This window comes from Plasmodium vinckei (genome assembly GCF_900681995.1).
Source record: "Plasmodium vinckei vinckei genome assembly, chromosome: PVVCY_04".
Taxonomy (NCBI): Eukaryota; Apicomplexa; class Aconoidasida; order Haemosporida; family Plasmodiidae; genus Plasmodium; species Plasmodium vinckei.
The window spans coordinates 356200-370820 of NC_051296.1; the positions used below are offsets into that span (position 1 = coordinate 356200).

At 24.3% G+C, this 14621-nt stretch overlaps 3 protein-coding genes across 3 annotated transcripts; 2 read left to right on the plus strand and 1 right to left on the minus strand.

The window, feature by feature from the left end:
• Positions 1 to 996: 996 nt before the first annotated feature.
• PVVCY_0401020 (protein kinase, putative) lies at positions 997 to 8266 on the plus strand (the record flags this gene model as incomplete). Its single annotated transcript, XM_008627738.1, has 2 exons — positions 997 to 1419; positions 1556 to 8266. The coding sequence occupies 2 exons, from the start codon at positions 997 to 999 to the stop codon at positions 8264 to 8266; spliced, it is 7134 nt and encodes a 2377-aa protein (XP_008625960.1).
• A 1131-nt stretch (positions 8267 to 9397) lies between these two features.
• On the minus strand, positions 9398 to 9643 carry PVVCY_0401030 (conserved Plasmodium protein, unknown function; the record flags this gene model as incomplete). Its single annotated transcript, XM_008627737.1, has 1 exon — positions 9398 to 9643. One exon carries the CDS (start codon positions 9641 to 9643, stop codon positions 9398 to 9400), a length of 246 nt encoding a protein of 81 aa, XP_008625959.1.
• A 2127-nt stretch (positions 9644 to 11770) lies between these two features.
• Positions 11771 to 14403, plus strand: PVVCY_0401040 (dolichyl-diphosphooligosaccharide--protein glycosyltransferase subunit 1, putative; the record flags this gene model as incomplete). Its single annotated transcript, XM_008627736.1, has 5 exons — positions 11771 to 12073; positions 12201 to 13534; positions 13718 to 13818; positions 13912 to 14147; positions 14338 to 14403. The coding sequence occupies 5 exons, from the start codon at positions 11771 to 11773 to the stop codon at positions 14401 to 14403; spliced, it is 2040 nt and encodes a 679-aa protein (XP_008625958.1).
• Between the last annotated feature and the right edge of the window lie 218 nt (positions 14404 to 14621).

Genomic DNA, 14621 nt, shown 5'->3' on the forward strand with positions numbered 1-14621 from the left:
CATATATAGCGATAAAGTATTATTACATTATAGCTTTTTTTTTTAGTGGGTATAAATACATATAGAATACCCAAAAAATTATGTACAACCTTTTTAAAAAAAAAAAAATAACTATATTGTTATTCATTATTTTTTTATTTAATGCTGTTGTTATTAATGTAAATACTTCTTTAGGAAATAAAGAGTATTAAAATATTGACATAAAAAAGTACACATTTTTAAAAAATCAATGCATACATAATACATGTATATATGCATACACATAGTGTTATACATATGCATTTTATCTTATAAAACATTATAATTTTTAATCTTGTTAAATATTATTTTTATGAAGGTACTATTAATAGTACACAATCTTACACACTTATGACCGATTTAATTACACCTCACTATTGTTTTCATATTTATTAATTTTATAATATATTTTAATGTTATTTAAAAAGTAACTTTCTAAAAAAATATAAAAATAGTTTATTCATGTGAATAATACTACATAAATTTCTAGTCTTATGTATATATATATATAAGAAATACACACACATATTTAATTATATTAAATAAAAAAGTTAAAATTGTTTTATTAAACAACCAATTGCATGGGCTTGCAATTAGTTCTACAAAATTATGTACATTCTATAAATGTTTACAATTTTATGCATATATTTTTATTAATTTACATATTTAATATTTTTTAGACATTTGTGCATTATAAATATTTTTAAATCAAAATTACACTGACATAAAAATAAGTCTATTCTAAATAATTTTTTTTAATACAAAAAAATAATAAATATATATAGCCAATTATAAATTTATAAAATACAAAATCAACATAATAAGAATATAAAACAATATCACAGTATAATAATAACAAACTGCACCACTGGTAAAAGGGAACCCAGAAAATCCGAACAGTAATAATACAACATATTATTAATAATAAAACAGAAGAGTAGTAACAAGAAAAACCGAAAAAGTAGCAACCCCTCAAAAATGCAGCTACAAACAAGAGGGCATACTTTTTTAAAGACCGAGCTGAATAAAGATACCCATGCTAGCAGAAATGCAGATAATGAATTGGTGTTGAATATTCAGGAAATTTATAAAAACAAAACCGAGAATGATAATAATAGAGTAATGACACAGCCATATATGGCCAAGTTATGGAACAACTTAGGCTCATCAGGATCAAACAAAATGATTGACCCCCAAAATGCATGTATTTCCTTAAAGTTGCAAATTAACGTAAAAAATACGGATCCAGGAAGAAACAAAAACTATTGCATACATTTTGATATTAACCCGTCTGGAATTATGTCTAAAAACAAACAAAAAATATTTTATCAGTATAAGCCGATTACTGAAAAAAATGACGATTCTTTTGAAAAATTACCAAAGGAAGAGAAAGTGAAACATGTAAGATACATGCATACAAAATGTGTTACATAGTGTTTTATTTATATAAACCGTGGCATTTTTTTGTACATATGTATTCTGTTTCTTATATATTAATAATATATATGCGCATTTTTTAACATTACCCCATTTGTAGTTCGCAAAGCAAACATCACAGCTGGCCGGAAAAATAATCCAACATAAACAATCCAAATATAAATTATTGAAGGTACTTCAGTCAGCTATATATGGAACTGTATATTTGTCTGAAATAATTGAAGATACTAATAAAAAGTTGATCAATACGAAAAAGGCAATAAAAGTATTATCAAAGCATCTTATAGAATTGGCTAAGGAAAAAATACAAGAAGATCCATTGTCTGAGTACTATTATAGAGATAGCATGAGTGGGCATAGTAACGTATTAATATGTGATAGCATTTTTGATGATGATATATATATATACATGGTTATGCCTTTTGCTATGCATGGTGATTTATTTGAAGTTATGAAAAATAGGAATAAAGCATTTTCAGAAGAAGAAGCGCGATACTTATTTTATCAGATTTTATTAGCTATAAAATTTTTGCATTCGAAAGAAATGGCATTAAGAGACATATCATTAGAAAATGTGCTTTTATTTGAAAATGAAACAAATGGGCTTATTTATCCTGTTTTGAATGATCCTGGGCAAGCTCTTCATTTTAATGTTAATAACAAAAATGATGTAGTATTAGAAAAATATACAAAAACATTTGGGAAAATATTTAGGCCGCCTGAAATACATGCAAAATGTAAATATGATCCAACAAAAATTGATGTATTTTGTGTAGGGTATATATTATATTTTTGTCTAACAAAACAGGAATTGTTTAGAACATCTACAGAAAAAGATATGTATTGGAAAATGATAGTACATAAAAAATATAGGGAATTGCTGACTGATAAAAATGGAATTCATTTATCTAATGATGCAATCGATTTAATTTTTCATTGTTTAGATCCAAACTTTCAAACGAGATATAGTATTAATCAGGTTCTAAGCCATATGTGGTTTAAACGTAATATGTATCCGGTTCATAATTTTAGTTTATATTTGAATAATGATAAAATATCGGAACAAAATGAGAAGAAGCCTGTATTTAAATTTTCAATAGAGATCCATCAATATGCCAAAAAAAATAATGTGAAAATAGACCAAAACTCAATCATGGAATTTTTTATTTATGAGCATGTATATATAAAGCCTGGTTATAGAAATTCGATTCAAAATAAATGCAATAATACGCTCTTGACCTCTTGTGGTGCCTTCTACCCAAACACAGTTCCTTTTGTATATGGAAATAAATGTGTTTTGCCTGTAAATGTTATACCTATGATTCAATGTAATGCTGTACATCCTAGTAATAAGAATAGCACTTGCTTGATGCCTGTACATCATACAAGAAATATTAATGCTCATAGCTTATCTAATGATACTGGAAAATTTGTCATGAAAATGAATCAAAGTTTCATTGCACATACATTCCAAGAAAAGAACATAAGAAACAATATGAATAACTGTGAAAAGGCTCAGTTGATTATAGACAGTTTTCGAACCAAAGTATCTTCCATTAATAAGAGATATGGCAATAATGAAAAGAATTTGAACAACCAATATATATCCACACATCGAAATGATAGTAGAAACATTTGTACTAGAAAAACTGGATTATGTAGAAAATATATAATCTTTGATAATCAACTTAAGATAGGAAAGAAAAATTTTCTACATATAAAAAATAATTTAATAAAACCGAAAGAATTAATAAAAAAATACAGTAATCTTAGTGAAAAATCAAAAATAAAGATATTAAATGGTCACAAAAGAAATATTTACAGATTAATAGAGCTTAAAAAAAAAGGAAACAAAAATGTTTCCCCTCTAGAAAAACGTAGAATTTGTTCAGAAAAAATAAAGGAAGGTAGTAACACTATTATCAGTTCGATTACTAATTTGTCTAATAGAAATAGATCAGTTGAAGATGGAAATGTTACAGAGGAGATTTTCGAAAAGCGTGAACATAACGAGGAAGATGTATTAATCACTCCAATAGTAGAATCAATGAATAAAGAAAGTGAAGTTGTAGCAAAAGAAACAGAAGTAAAAGACAAAAGCTCGAATGAAAATACCATAACAACGATACCCCAAAACAATGATAATGAAATCGGTTTATTAAAATGCGATGAAAATGTTGCCCCATGTAGTAAGCAAGCATGTTCGGAGCCAAATGAAACACAATGTAATAATTTATTGAATATGGACAAAATTATTACTGAAGATGATAACAAAGATAGCATAGTAGGATTACGTGATGATACACATTCTGAAAAAGTAGATAACGAAAAAAGGGATGCTAGTTTGATAGTCACAGAAAATAGCTATTGTTATAATATAAAAATGGAAAATTCGAAAAGCTTCACAGATAGCAAAAATAAAGCACAGAATAATGACAATAGTTGTAATTATGTTAGCAATAGTATTAGTGGACGCAGTAGCAGTAATAATTTATGTAGTATCCGTAGTAGTGTGAACAAAAATAACTGTGAGGATAGACGCCGCTTCAATAGCAATATTATCGAGGGAAGAAGCTTCCAAAACTTTGATTGGGTCACATTTTCATGTGTCGAAAACAATTCAAATAATACGGCTAAAAAAATTTATAGCAATCGAATTGTTTCGCATACAAGCGTATTAGAAAATGACGACAATTTGGAAACGGGCAATGGCTATAACAGTGATGAATATAAATACATAAAAAAAATATTCGAAAATGAGGAATATATAAATGTTAATAGTTTGGCGTCCTTTTATGAAAAAAATAATTCCATTAAGCAAACAAATAAAAGAGATAAAAGAAATAAAAGAAATAAAGAAAAAGTAGATGCAGTAGTTTGTGATAAAAATAAAAAATGCTTTGATGGTAATATATTTTCACTTATAGAATTAAGCAATCCCAATCGTAGAAAAATTAATAATGCTGAAAATGTTAGGAAAAATGAAATGAAATCTAAAAATATATGCAATTCGACAAGTGGTAGTAAAAATAATTCTTCAGAGAGCCTACAAATTAAAGTGTTGAATAATAATAAAAAGATTCTGAATAAAGTAGATATTACAAGAATGTCTGAGGAATGTATTAATCATATATTAGTACGGGATAATGAAAAAAGAGAATATATAGAAGTTGAAGAAGAAGGAATAGAAAATTATAATACCCACAAGTTTATGGATCAAATACATTGCAAATTAGAGACCGAATTAGAGAAAGAAATAAAATGGGAAGAAAATAATCTCAAATATGAGAGTATAAACAATTTAGATAGTAGTTTTCCCATTTTAGCAAACCGAAACAAAAAAGATGTAGAAAAAAGTAATACTTCATTAAAAAGAGAAGTAAGTATGTCTATTTATCAGTTAGAAAACAAAGAAATGGTATATATTAATAATGAAAAAAATGAAGATCCTGAACAAAGAATTGTTGTAAATAATTTAGTAGACTCAGAATATAAAGCTAAAATATGTATAGAGCAAAAAGCGATAGCAAAAGTTGGTGATATATTTTATAGTGAAGATAAGAAGAAAAAAGGAATGACAAAAATTGACGAAGTCGTCAAGAAAAATCCCCAAAATATATCGAAGATGTCTGGAATAAAGAAAATCAATATGAATGTTGAAAAGGAAAAAAGTAAAAATACGAATACTGAAAAGGATAAAAGTAAAAATACGAAGCTAGCCAAATACATGTTTGATAATAAGATGAAGAAAAATAAAACGGTTTTGGTAAATAATAAAATTCAAGCTAAAGTGGCAAATCAAAATATGGCTATTACAATCGATGCAATAAAAGGTAAAAATGGACAAAATAAGAAAGATAATGAACATGAACAAAAAAGTAAAAACAATGTCGGGCCTATTTTTAATGCACGAAATTATTCCAATAAAAAGGGTGCCGGAAAAAATAAAACTAAAGGTAATTATGTACCAGAAAAAAAAACACACAAATTTAAAAGACATGTATCAGTAGAATTTGATAGAAAATATGTATGTATAGAAAAATCGAATAAATATATTGGGGAATTAGAGAAAGATAATAATAATGAAATATATAAAAGCATTGGGATTAAAAACTCTAAAAAAGGGAATATGAAAAATGAGGATCAAAATAATAATGCTTCTCTCATTACAAGTTTTAGAAAAACTATAGGAGCAGTATTAGTCAACGGAAAAGATGGCAAACATTATAATGTTCTTAGAAAAAATAAAAATGTAAGTGCCGATTTACAAGGAGAGGTATTAAAAAATAAACAAAGTGGAAAAACAGAATCAAATAAAACACATGAATTAACAAATATCAAGAGTACTGAAGATAGTTGTAGAAATAGTAGGAACTTTAAAAATAAAAAAAACTCAAGTAAAGATAAAAAGGTAAAATGTACAAGTGGGGAATTTGAAAAGATACAGATAACAAAGCAAGACAACGACATATTTAAAACAGATGTAGAAACCTCCAATGAAATGAAAAAGAATCATAAACTTTTAGTAAATAAGATTAAAAAGAATAACCAGAAAAATGGATTGTGTAAAAATAGCATGCCCCAAAAAAACACATCATCTAAATATTGGGATAAAGATTATAGAAAAAATCTCAAACTCAAAAAACCGGAAAATTTGAAAAAACAAATTGCTGACAATTCATCCAAAACATTTGCTAAAATTATATTTCCCAAGGAAGAGAAGCAAAAAGAGGATGCAAACATATTTCGAGCAAATGAACATGACAAAAAGATTAAGGCCTTTAGTACATCTTTACAGTTTGATGATAAACTGGGAAATAAATATGAAAGCGAAAAAAAAAATGGAAATAGTAATGCACAAAATGTTGGAAATAAAAAGTTGAAGAAAAAAATATTTGAAAAATGTGTACAGGAAAGACAAGCTAACCAAAATAAAGGAAAACAAGTCTATCCATTCCTTAAAAAACAAAACGGAAAAAATAGCCAAACAAGTGGTGAAAATAATAAAAAATGTATCGACGAAAAATGCAACAAAAGTTTAAGCTCTCTAGAAGAAAGAAAACTATGTATTCAATACTTAAATAAAAATTTAAAAAACAAAATAAAAAAAATGAATAAAAAAAATGCTTTAAATGATGGAAAGGCAGATTATCGAACGGGAAAAAGTGAAAAGAATGAAAAGAATGAAAAACAGAGTAAGGATAAAAAAATGGTGACTATTGATGAAACGGATAAAGGAAATCGAAACTATCGAATGGGGAAAAGAGAAAACAAGCAAGGATGTATCATCTCTAATAAGCATAGCAATAGGAATAGTAAAATAAGTAGGGATTATGATATCGAAGATATTTTGAGAGATAAAAATTGTTTAAATATGAATGAGGTTTATGAAAATGATGACATTGGATATTATTATTCCCATTTCGAGCAAATATTTAAAAATAAAAATGAGGAGGAAATAAAAAGAAGAAAAATAGAAAAGGAAAGAAAAAATGAATCTCTAGCCCATTGTAATGATATAAAAGAGTTAGACAAAAATAAAAAGAAAACAAGTGCAGTAAAATTTGTAGATAAACAAAATGGGGACCCTTATCGATGCATTTCCGGTGGTACAGAAAGTAAATATGTCGATAAAAACTTTTTGGAATTTTCTAAAATTATTAAAATGGATGAAGAAGAAAATATATGTAAATTTATTCCAAAAATTAGACAGGGTCATAATAATAATATAAGTTGTAGTGCTTCATATTTAGAAAGATTTGTGAGAAGTTATGGAGCTAAATATGCTGGTAAAAATTATAAAAATAATGAGGATACCATAAAATATGATTATGATTCTATTTATAATTTGGAAAGAAGAAAAAAAGAATCCAAACAATGGGAAAACGAGAATATAACATCTTCCTATAAAAAGCTAAATGAAGAAACAAGCATTCATCTTGCAAATAATAAAAGAGAAAATACTTTCACATCTAATCAAAATAATAATGAGCAAAGAAATATTTTTTCTTTATACTCAAGTAAATGGAAACACTTTTTTGAAAGACATAACATAAGACAACGGGACGAAGAAAGGGAATTTGAAAGTGAAACAGGAAATGAAGAGATAACCAATGAAGAGGTAGTCAATGAAGAAATAGCAAAAGAGCTAAATAATTTAGTTTTAGGACCAAATGAGGAGGATAGGAATGTAGAGGAGCAGATTTCACAGATAGAAAATGATAACTTGATAAGTGTAGCTAGCCAAGGTAGCGAAATAGAGGAAGTTAGAGAAACTAGCCAATCTACAAATAGGAATAGATCTGTAAAAAAATGTAATAGTAGAACAAATGAAACATGTTTAGTTGGGAATACTAATGAGGATATAAAAGTTGGAACAGATGGAATATATGCAGAATCAACTTTAGGAGATGATTTAGAAATTCCGATACAAAATTTACGAAATATACCAAATAGATCTGAAATACTTCGATCATCTTTTTATGAAATAAATGATAATGTACCCAGAGTAAGAAATAGAAGGAATATATCAAGAAGGTATATATATGATGGTAGTGATAATTATTCTAAAGTTTTAAATGACCTGATAAATATCAATGATGATGTATCTATAAATGGTGGTGCATCTATAAATGATGTTGGTTCCTTTACAGACGATCCATTTAATTATGAAACATTTAATGATCAAACAAATAACAATAATAATGAAGATCCATCAGATAAAAATACAACGATAGTTGATTATACACATGAAGAAGATTCTGTAGCAGATGATAAACGCTATTATTACAACGGGGTAACTATATTATAAATAATTAAATAGTTTATATTGGATATAACCAATGTTATTTTATGAATTATTTTTAACGGAAATAGCTACATATGTAATGATACAAATTCATAATATTGCCAATACAAAACCGAAAGTCATTCTATGCTGAACATTATAGAGGATAACTGAAATAAAAGAGATGAGAGAAAAGATTAAATTACTACGATAAGTAAATTCCCTAAATATCGAACCCGACACAAACAATATCTGCTTATATTTTTTATTTTTTTTTTTTAATTTTCATTTTGCATATTAACAAAAAGTTTTTTTTATGGTGTCATAGACCATTTGTGCATATATATGGAAGTCAACTTTTGTGAACCTATTTAAAGATGAAAAATTAAATGAATATTGTGTAAATATTAGACATATATCTTTTCTTATGGATGAATAAATATAATTATGTTCTTATGCTAAGATAGAAATTTTTTTTTTTTTTTTTTTTTTTAACTTAATTTACTCCATTTTGCATGGTAAAACTTTTGTAATTAAGTTAAAATAAAAAGTTTAAAGGATAGGGTATAAGTTTAAAGATATATTACATGATTTTATTTTTTTAATGGTTGATTCAATAGGTTTCCGAGCAAATAGTTACATAAAAAATATAATAACAAAAGGACAGGTATATATTTAATTATAATTATAAAATTAAAAGAAACACTAATATTATTCAAAATAGATACAAGTATATTAAAACGGGGGGAAATGAAACAAAAATTTATATCCGCGAAAACTATTTTGCAAAAAAAAAATAATGTTCACAAACGTGCATTAATATGTATCAATATAATGCATAAGAAATAATTATAAATAAAATCAATACTCTACAAAGATGGTCAATTTAATGTATATACATATATAACACATACAACATGTAAGTATATTAATCAAAGTATCTCGGCAATTTTAAATATATTTCGGTAGTAGGTTGGTATAATTTTTATTTTTTATGTGTATAGGGGGAGAGGTCTTGTAGTTATACAATGGTATTCTTGAGTAGGCTTTTCTAGAGATACTAAATGAGATTTCGTTTGAAAATAAGTAAACACAATATCTCTATATTTCTGTATCTCTTCCATTTTATTGAACCGTAAAATAGATAAAACTTATTTATTTAGAATTTTTGATAACAATTAATATACCCCACAAGATTGCCCATATCCAACCAATTAAAGGTACAAGTAATTGTAATATGCCAATTATTAAATCATCTGGGTCTTTATTTAATATACCTATAGCTATCATACCAAATCCAAAAAAGAATATATTGACTACTCCTAACATTACATTAATGGAACTATTTCCATTTTCTGGGACTTCCATATTTCTGATTTTATCAACTAATCGTGACGACATTTTGAATAACAGTATTTCAAAAAAAATATATTAATTTTATAGGGATTAAATATATACTATAAATTTTTTAACTATTTATATAAATAGTATTTACTTTGTATTTAACAAAGATTGTAAAATATATTTCAGGGCTTAGAAAATATCTTGAAATGGATATAGAATAAAAAAGAAAAATATATGTTTGTAACCTTTTTGATATTTTTTAAATTTTATAATAATTTTTTTTTAACCGCATTAGTATGATAAATTTTTATAATTTAAAAATTAAAATTACTAATAAAAAAAATAATTATATTCTTGCTTTTTTTATTATTATTTTAAATATTCCCGTTATAATATACTATATATATAATAAATATATTATATACACTGTAAATAAAAGGGGAATAAAATTAATAGTATGAAATAAAATATATAAGAATATATCGTAGTCATAGGAAATAAATTGCAAAACTGCAATGGCAATTTTATTAAATATATATATATATATATATATAAAATGTACTTTTTTTTTTTTTTTTTTTTTTTTTTTTATTTTATTTTGTAGGAATATTTACCGTTTTTTAAAATAATATGTGCTATAAAATAATCACGGGGGAATATATATATAAATATTACATACAATATGTATGTAACATTTTTCATGCTATTTATTATCTACCTTTTGAATGGCATATTTACTTATTCGATATTTTTAAATATTTAATCATATGGTTTTGTAGCCCTATTATATATTTTATAAACTTAATAAGGGATACATATATGCTATATTTCTTAATTCTTTCAAACAAATATATTCAATTTTTATTTCCTATATACAAAAATACATAAAAAAAGAAAAGGGGCTGGTATAGTACATTATATTATCCTTGGGCTTATGAGATATGCATTTATGTATGTACATATTCCTTCCCTCTTAATTCGAAACTCTTTTTCTTAAAGTATGTATACAAAAAATTAAAAATATATATTTATATATATATATAATATGGCTTTATAAAATAATGTGGGTACTATACTATTTTAGCTAACAATTTTATAGCATATTTTTTACTGTTGTTTTTTATTTGCTATTTTAGCATATATAAAATTTTAAAAAAAATATATTTTATAGCAAACATAAGTTGTATTAAAAATATGGAACTAAAGAAAAATGTGTCAACGTTTTTTATATTTTTCTTTTACTATCTATTAATAAGGGATTAAATTGGTTGAAAAAAAATATACATATATAAGGTTTTCTTTTATAATATTTATTTCTTTCTGATTATCAACAAAACATGTAGAATTAAATTTATTTTCAATGCACACTCTTAATTATTACACGGATACTGGAAAGTTTTATATTTGATTTTATTTGTTAGTAACATAGCTGCCACACCCTGTTTGTATTCTGGCATGTTTATGTTGCTCTCTGTTGTAGGTGTCGGAAATGTAAAAAAATAACAATAAGAATAGTGACAAAAAATAGTGACAAAAAATAATGACAAAAAATAGTGACAAAAAATAATGACAAAAAATAGTGACAAAAAATAATGACAAAAAATAATGACAAAAAATAGTGACAAAAAATAGTGACAAAAAATAATGACAAAAAATAGTGACAAAAAATAATGACAAAAAATAGTGACAAAAAATAATGACAAAAAATAGTGACAAAAAATAGTGACAAAAAATAACGATAAGAATAGTGACCTGTTTAATAATCTTCGAAAGCACGAGAGTGTCAGCTTCAATTTGGAAGATATAGACCAGGAATAAGGAGAAAAAAATAAATATAAATAAAAAATAATATAGAATAATAAAAATACATAAAGTTTAATTTCTATATTTTTTAAAGAACAAAAAAAATTCTCTATTTTATTTTTATGCATTTCTTTCTTTTCTTATGGGTATAGGAATTATATTTGAAATTTTCCATTTTTTTCATTTTTTTTTTTTTATGTATAATTTTTATAATTTTGCATTGTCAGTACACATAAGTCCACGATAGTTATGCTAATTATTTTATACCAAATAAACAAAAAGAGAATGTAATAAATATATGAGCAAATAAGTAAACAATAATAATAATAATTTCACATATACACCAACAGTGTGTATATATGTGCTTGAAGACTAAGGATAATGAAATTTATATATTTAATTATCTTACAACTTACATTAGGATTTTTTTGTAAAGGGAAGTTGTATTTATATCTATTTAAAAATTTGATAGATTTTGATATAGAATATATTAATACTTATAAAAATAAAATACGAGAAGAATATGTTACAAATTATAATACAGTTGTTTATGAATATATAAATAAAAATGTATATTTAAAAAATAATTATGTTGAAATTAATATAAAAGGTGCTATCAAAAATATTAGCACAACACTTGTTGATAAAATTACATTTCTATTACCTTATCATGAAGCTTTTCAGGTTTGTGTAAAACTTTAAATATTTTTATAAAACATTCTTATCGAAAAAAAAGGAAGTAACACCATGTTTGTATTTGTTTTACTATTTTATAGTTTCCACATACATACATATATTTATTCATTTTTAGGGAACTAATCTTCAAGTGAAAGATGAAAAGGATATCGAACTTCATTATAAAGTTTTAAGAGATGTAAACGATATAGACAAAATAAATATCGATAAATTTAACAATGATTATGATATAGAAATGTTTAATATGAAAATATTTGAAATATATTTAAATACAAAATTAAAAAAAAATGAAAAAATATTAATAAACTTATCTTATATTTTAGGACAACCCTATTTCCCTTTTCCAATTGATATTAATTTAAATGAAAAACAAAATGTTTTATTTTATATCTCTTCAAAAATTTTATTACCATATAATGTAGAAAGTGTAGAAAAAATAATAATACATATGTGTAAACATTGTATACTTAAAGAATTTGATGATGTAAATTATATGAACTGGTTTGAAAAGGTAGACACAAATATATATGCTCATACAAAAAACTATGATATAAAAAATGAAGAAAATTTTAATAAGTTAAACAATGACAATCGTTTTTCATTAGGGAATAAAGTTTTATTTTATTTTACTTCAGATTATAATTTAGGATATTTTGAAAAAGTTGTAAAAGATATAAAAATATCTCAACTAGGTTATATATATGAAAAGGAAGAATATATTTTAAAAAATAATTCTGCAAAAATAAATAAATTTGATAGATATTTGCTTAGTGATTATGAAAACAAATATACTTTAGAAGAAGAGACCGAAGAAAACAACGAAAAAAAATATACTAATAAAAATTATTCAAGCATTATATATTCTATGCAATCTAAAATAAATTATAACATTTTTGAATATAACTATTTTGATGAATTAGGAAAAATATATTTAATTAGAGCAGGTGAATTTTATGATACACACAAAAAAAAAAATATTATAAAATTTGATTTAAAACCAAGATATCCAATTTTAGGGGGTTGGAAAACACATTTTTGTAATTCATATTATCATTCATCCAATTTGTTTAAAGTTAAAAATAAAAAAAATTATTATGCTTATAAAGCTGATATTTCACCATCAATCAAGTCCTTTTATATTAAAGAATTGTACATAAATATTTATTTACCTCCTTATTCTACTGGCATATCTATAAATAATAATAATTTAAATGGAATGACTGTTAAAAATGGAAAAAAAAAAGACTGGCTAGACCTTATTTCACATAGGAATACAATCCAAATACAAATTCAAAAAACATTTCCACAACATGAGGAAAACAATTATAAAAATTTTATAGTTATGTATGAATTAAAATTTTTCAACATTTTTCTTAAGCCTTTAATCATTATATTCATAACCTTTATTGTTATTCTACTCTTTTATTTTATTAATGGCTTATCGTTTAGGTAACTAGCCAAAAATACAAAAAAAAAAAACTATTAAAATGGCTATACAAATCACCATAAAAATCGCTATAAAAATCGCCATAAAAATCGCTATAAAAATCGCTATAAAAATGATATGAACAAGTCATAATAATTCGTACATTTCATGCACACACAATACATAACTGTTTATTTTTTTTTCAGCTTTATTGGAAATGAGGATAAGTTAAAGAAGGAAGCGGAAGAACGTAAATTTTTTGCAAAAAAATGCAAAGAATTGTACGAGAATTTGTCTCATATATCAGGTGAATATCCAAAAATATATCCGTTCTACATTTACATATTTCATATACATATTATATCATTTAATAAAATTTTTTGGTATACTTTGAAAACAGATAAATTAATTAAATCTTTGAACAATGTAAATCCACAAGAAAAGACTAAAATGAAAGAAAAATTTTTAAAGGAAGAAGAAAAGTGGACACACGATTTTATATATTTCACAAAGGAGTTTTCTAGGAACTTTGAAAATACTTCCAAAAAAGGAATGCTAAAAAATTATATAAATAAATGTTATAATTACCATGCAGTTGTTAAAAAATGTTTTGAATCCCAATTATATAACAATTTGGTAAGTACATAAAAGTTAAATAAAAGAGAGAGGATATACATATGCAAACACATGTATAGGAATATGTAGTTTTCCTCTCTTTTAATATTTATGATAACTTTATCCAAAATATAATAATAAAAACATAATTTACAAACATATATTACTATGTCGTAATTATTTTTTTATTTTTTTGGGACGCATTTTTTAGAACAGCAATTTAAACGAATTAGCGGAAGTTGAAAAGGAACTAGTTATTTTGTTAAAATATAATTAGGAATTAAATATACAATTTGTTTATTATTTTTATTAAAACTTATATATAAATATATATTTTTTTATGTAATTTGTACTTGCACACGAGTATATATTATATATATTGATATGTGTATATACATGCCCATTTTCGTTTATTCTCTTGGTCTTATAAAATTTCCCCTTAAAAATGTGCAGTACTCTTTAAATACCTGTTTTATATGGTATTACATGTAGTTA